This window comes from Malus domestica, chromosome 09 (genome assembly GCF_042453785.1).
Source record: "Malus domestica chromosome 09, GDT2T_hap1".
NCBI lineage: Eukaryota > Viridiplantae > Streptophyta > Magnoliopsida > Rosales > Rosaceae > Malus > Malus domestica.
The window spans coordinates 15756243-15762683 of record NC_091669.1 but is presented as its reverse complement, the minus strand read 5'-3'; the positions used below and the strand labels follow the sequence as shown (position 1 = coordinate 15762683).

The 6441-nt window shown below is 39.3% G+C and overlaps 1 protein-coding gene across 1 annotated transcript; it reads right to left on the bottom strand.

Annotated features, from left to right (window-relative positions):
- Positions 1 to 4667: 4667 nt before the first annotated feature.
- Positions 4668 to 4997, bottom strand: LOC103453691 (large ribosomal subunit protein uL11-like). Its single transcript, XM_008393254.3, has one exon. The coding sequence runs from the start codon at positions 4995 to 4997 to the stop codon at positions 4668 to 4670; it is 330 nt and encodes a 109-aa protein (XP_008391476.1).
- Positions 4998 to 6441: the final 1444 nt, after the last annotated feature.

Here is a 6441-nt window from a genome sequence, read left to right as displayed (position 1 = left end):
TACTTAGGGTCTCCGTATTTAGATTTCGTATAAATACTCGGGGGACTCAAAATGTAATTATGTAATAAATGAAGGGGCAAATATGTAAAAATTGGAGGAGCCCTTATTCTATAAAAGGGCCTCATCACCCTCACAAACCTGAAGCCTCACTCTCATATTCAAGCTCTCATCCTCACATACAGAGGTTCTCTCCCTCACAATCCTCTCAGAGAAATACAATATCAGTGTGGACGTAGCCCAAACATTGGGGTGAACCACAATACATCTTGTGTTATCTACTTTCTTGCAGATTCACGGTCGGATTTACATTGTTCCAAGACTCTTCCGATTTTGTGCATCAACATTTGGCGTCCTCTATGGGAATCGACACGAAAAACTATGTCGGTTCTCTTTCATTTTTCCATTTCACTACCATGAGACCTCACCACTGTCCACCGTAGATCTGCAAAACCCAAGAGATACCGACCCCCTTCTAAAAAAATCCCTCTATCTCCTCTCCTTTCCCTGGCCTTCTCTCTATAGAAATTATGATTACCCCTAATCCGCCAGAGATTAGAGAGAGCATTTGCTAGCCAATCCTCTAGTCACGGACCGGAGGGCAGAAGATAATGCCCTCCCCGCACCTCCGATCAAAGTTGATCCACCGAAGAAGCCCAAAAGGAACAAGTATGCGCTCGCATGTGCTATTCTGGCCTCCATGACTTCAATCCTGATGGGTTATGATATTGGCGTGATGATCAAAGCTTTGATCTACATCGAAAAGGACCTCAAGATCACGGACACGCAAATCGAGATCCTGATGGGTGTTATTGAAATCTGCTCCCTCATTGGGTTCGCCATAGCCGGAAGAACTTCCAACTGGGTCGGCCGCCGCTACACCATAATCATCTCCGGAGCGATTTTCTTCATCGAAGCAATTCTCATGGGATTATTCATTTCTTTAACTCTCTGGCTGTCCTATCTAAACTTAATATCAATTGAGTAAATGTATAAAGGTCGTTGATATAGGTGGGTTCTATGAGAGTTCTGCATTTTAACAGAAGAACAAAGAACGTCTCGGAGATTTGGTTCTTCTCTATTTTCAGATCCTTGAATCGACCACCAAATGATTGTTTCAGATTCAAAGGTCAGAACCCATATCTCCAATTCTCATTGTCTTGTGATTTCTGAATTCAAAGGTCGATGAATATTACAAGGAGCAAGGGATAGTGAGCCCAGAAGAGTGAGAGACCTCACCGAGTTGCGGCTTCCTGGTTAGGCACTAGTTGGGCAGCTTCCTTTGGGTCTTAGAAACTTAACCCAGCTTTTGACCCTCTCTGCGCGTAAACGCGCTCTCCGGTCCACTACCAAACGACCTTGTCAACCTAGTCAACCTCAAGAATCTCTACTTGCAAGGTAACTCGTTTTCCGGTCCAATTCCTGAGTTTTTGTTCAAATTGAAAAGCCTTATGAGATTGAACCTTGAGAAAAATAAATTCTCTGGCGAAATCTCGTCGGCGTTTAATAATTTGACGAATTTGGTAAGTCTGCATTTGGAGGTGAATCAGCTTACTAGGTCAATTCCTGAGCTGGGTTTGCCCACAAGTCTTCGCCTGCACTGAGGGGTGTTAGCTGCTCGAAAGAAGAAGCATTTCCTTTTGGAAAAACCAACGGCTCTGGATGTGAGTAAGCTTGATCAGATACTGGAAGCGTGCGAATCCAACGATGTACAGTTCATGAATGGCAGCATGTGGCTGCATCATCCCAGGACTGCCAAGTTGAAGGACTTGGTCTCTGATCCCAAGCTTTTTGGTCAGATTGACATTGCTTAGTTTCAGTATGCGGGGACAGAAGTTTCGGTCCGGACCCGGCGTCAGCCCCGGATTTGAAAGCGGTCAGATGAAGAGCAGAACAAGATTTCTGCAAAAATAAACCCACGAGAAGCACTCATGAATAAGATAAGAATATGCCCACCAAGGTTCCTGTCTCCTTTAATCTTTGCCTTCAATGCACAAAAGCAAGAAAATCATCAACCAGCTCTGAGAAAGCAAAAGTGGAATAAAAGAAAGAGGAAAGAGCTGGAGAGTAACGTGCAATCCACTATCAAGTGGGCTTGCTGGATAAAGGAACAGAATAGAAAATGAAAAAAATCATGATGTTGTTGAGAGAATGTTTCAAAAAAAGAAAAAGAGGAAGAGTGGGAAACGAAAGCAGAAAAGCAGAAAGAAAAACAGAAAGCAAAAGTAGAAAGCAAAAGAAGATAAAAAGAAGCAGACATAATTGCGGTGGTGATGACATGCAGAAAAGGGAATTATGGGCGTGACCCATTGAGCAGAGGGTCGAATTTATTTTTGAATGATGTAATTTATTTTTCTTATATTTTTGGAGATATCTGTATAACCCCATCAGAGGGTAATAAAAAATAAAAAATAAAAAAATAAAAAAAAAGGCAAGCCCAAAACAATGGGCTGGAATGTTATGTGGAGGGCGAAGGCCCATATGCCCAAAAGAGCCAGGCCCTCTATTATCACCAACCAGGTGATCAAAAGTACGTCCAGTACTGCAAAAAATTATTCGGTAGCCTGGCACTATTATCACCAACCAGGTGATCAAAAGTACGTCCAGTACTCCAAATTTATTCGGCACCCTACCGCTATTATCACCAATCAGGTGATCAAAAGTACGCCCAGTACTCCAAAATTATTCGGCAGCCTGCCGTTATTATCACCCACTAGGTGATCAAAAGTACGCCCAGTACTCCAAAATTATTTGGCAGCCTGCCGCTATTATCACCAACCAGGTGATCAAAATTCAGTACTCCAAAATTATACATGAGCATCACTCATGTCAATCATACATAAACATTCATGAGCTTCACTCATGTCAATCATATATAAATATTCATGACCATCATTCATGTCAACATTCATGAGCATCACTCATGTCAACATTCATGAGCATCACTCATGTCAACATCCATGAGCATCACTCATGTCAATCAACATAAACATTCATGAGCATCACTCATATCAATCAGCTTCGAAAGCTTCATTTACAGAGCTCCAACTTCAAAAGCTTCATTTACAAAAGCCCCAGCTTCAAAGCTTCACCTACAAAGCTTCAGTGCAGGGTATACAAATACCTCCTCCGAATAACCGTCACTTCGGCCCATACATGGATTGAATTTGAAGTCTCCAGCCAACAGCCTCTATTGACTGAAGACTTGGGGAACTACATAATGTACCATATATTGGGCCTCAAATGGGCCTCATGAAAAATACTTGGGGGACTTAGCCCATTATTTATGTACTGAGGAGCGAGCCCTTATTCTATAAAAGGGATTCCCTCACTTTCATTAGAGAGCACACATTATTCATGTACTGAGGAGCGAGCCCTTATTTTATAAAAGGGACTCCTTCACCATCATTAGAGAGCATCACCGCCAGCTGAGCAACCGCCTTGCCACGAGCATCAACTCTAGCCCATCACTTATGTATTGAGAAGCGAGCCCTTATTCTATAAAAGGGACTCCCTCACCTTCAACGCCACAAGCCGAACCAACCAAAGCAACATAAGCCACAAGCAGAGCAGCCTCGCAACATGTGCTACTTCTGGTTGAGCATCATTTCATATTGGGCACCGCCTCATATCGAGTATCAATTCAAGACGACATCTAGTTACTTCGGCCCACACATGGACTGAATTTCAAGTCTCCAGCCAAAAGACTCTCTTGACTAAAGACTTGGAGGACCACTACTACAAAATTATCTATAACTGACGGTTCAAAAACCGACAAAAAATGTATATTACTGTCAGATTTTAAGCAAAATCCGACAGAAAATGGATGCAGTGACGGATATCATAAACGACAGAATTGCCTGCATCAGGAAATAAATTTTCTGACAGAAAATACTCTAAAACCGACAGAAATCATGTTGGTTATTTCCGACAGGATATATATTTATAATAAATAAATAAAAGAATTTATGTCGAATAAAACCGATAGAAAATACTAAAATCGTCAAGAACTCTGTTGGATATATCCGATAGATAATTTATTATAAAAATAAATAAAATCATTCTTGTCGGTTAAAATCGATAGAAACAATATATTAATAATAAAAATATATATATTTCTACATTTTCTATATCCCCTACATTCACCATGCGAAACCTCGCCCGAGCTCGATCTCGAAAACCTGTTGTGGGATTTTGAAAAGAGCGAGAGAGAGAGAAAATATCAAAAGAAATGAAGCAAAAGGGGGGAACCAAAAATGGGAAGAAGAAGAAGAAGCAACAGCAAAAACGAAGTAGAGATTAAACCCACAAACTTCGAACTTAACGACATTCGCCGGAATTCATCGCTATGATGACATGCATGCACAGATTCAAAACAGAGATTAAACCCCAGAGATTTTCAACATAATACTCATCACAGATGGATAAGAACCCACACAACCAAGAGGGGAAAATAATTCATACCTGAGATGGAGTTCGAGAGAGCTGAAGCTCTCAATGTTAATGGTAGAGCTTAAAAACAGGTGAAGAAGCAAACAACGGCACGAAAATAGGACTCGAAATCCTGCAACTCATCTAAATTAATCCCAAATTATCCGAAATGGTATACACTTCAAAACAAAATTTTAATTCAGCTAAAGGAAAAGTGAGAGCCTCACTGAAGCAGCAGCTCAGTCGAGAGGGATCTCGACGTCACCGTCGGCGATGTCCTTAGGGTTCCTTCCGTCGACCGTGCAGCCCACCGAGACGCAGGTTCCGAGAATCTCCTTCACCGTGCCGGCCAGCTCCATGGCCATGGATCTGTTCCTCATAACCTTGGCAATCTCGATGACGTCATCAATGGAGATGTTGCCGTTGTGCTTGATGTTCTTGGTTTTCTTGCGATCGCGCTCGGGCTCTTTCAAGGCCTTGATGACCAGTGCGGCCGACGACGGCACCACCGAGACCTTAGCCTGCCTATTCTGGACGGTGAGCTTGACGGTTATGCATTGATGATACATGCAACGCTGCAGGTTGATTCCCCATGTCCCAAGGGTTCGAAGTTCAAAATTTTTAGGGTTGATTTGGCCAGAATTGAGAGGAATGGCGGGGGTTCCTTCTCGGAGCTTAGAGAGAGGGAGAGTGTCGAGAGTTAGGTTTCAGAAAAAATAAGGAGAAGAGTGGAGGCCGGATGTGGGTATAAGAAAATTTTCATTAGTGTCGTTTAAAACCGACATAAATTTTTTTTTAAATATAAACCGATAGAAAATTTTCATTACTGTCGGTTATAACCGACAAAAATAAAATGGCGGAAAAATTCCCTCCCAAACTTTTCAATTCCCCCCCCCCCAAATTTTGTTACTATTTAAAAAAATAAAATAATAATTGTTTGGCTTAATAAATAAATAAATAAAATGTATTTAAGCAGAATAAGTTTTTAAAAATTAAATAAATAATTGTTTTTTTTTTTGTCGAAAATAAATAATTGTTTCGTTTAATAGATAATAACCCATGTAAAATATGCAATAAAGAAACAAAAAGATAATTGTACAATGAAAATGTCATCACACAAACTAAATATTGTTTAATCAATACTTGAAAAACATAAATAAAAATTAGCACAAATTACTTTTCACACTTCAAAATTTAGGCAAATTTAACGGAGATATACATTCTACGAAACTATAAGAATGCAATGAATGAATTAACGCTGAGATATTAGGTAACGGAACAAAAGTTTTAGTCGGTTATAAACAAAAAATCACAATTTAACGGTTATTTTAGCTCCGGTTTTGATAATTTTTTTACAGCTACACTCCTCGACCATATAAGAATGCAATGAACGAATTCGATCTTCAATCTAAAATATTTACACTAGTGGATACCACAAAATCTTATTTTATACTTAATGGAAGTATAATATTAACTCTAAGTGTTTGTTTAATCTACCGTTTTGACACGATATGCATTCTACGAAATTTTTTTCAACGATCCAACCGTCAAACTTATTTTTACACACTCCGAGATTGCATACGTAAAAAATCGTAAAAAAAAACATTCAGAGACTATATAACCGAACAAAAGTTTTCGACGGTTATAAACGAAAAATCACAATTTAACGGTTATTTTAGCTCCGATTTTAATGATATTTCACAGCTACACTCGTTGACCCTATAAGAATGCAATGAATAAATTTGATCTTCAATTTAAAATATTTACAACAGTGGATACCACAAAATCTTATTTTATACTTAATGGAAGTATAACATTAATTCTAAGTGTTTATTAAATATACTATTTTGATGCGATACGCATTCTACGAAGCGTTTTTCAACGATCCAACCGTCAAAATTGTTTGTACACACTTCAAAATCACATACGTAAAAAAATCAGAAAAAACAAACATTCAAATATTATATAACGGAACAAAAGTTTTCGACGGTTATAAACGAAAAATCACAATTT

Bases quoted from the DNA above. Each gene is read 5' to 3' on its own strand.
- LOC103453691 (XM_008393254.3), bottom strand. From the start codon at position 4,997: ATGTATCATCAATGCATAACCGTCAAGCTCACCGTCCAGAATAGGCAG.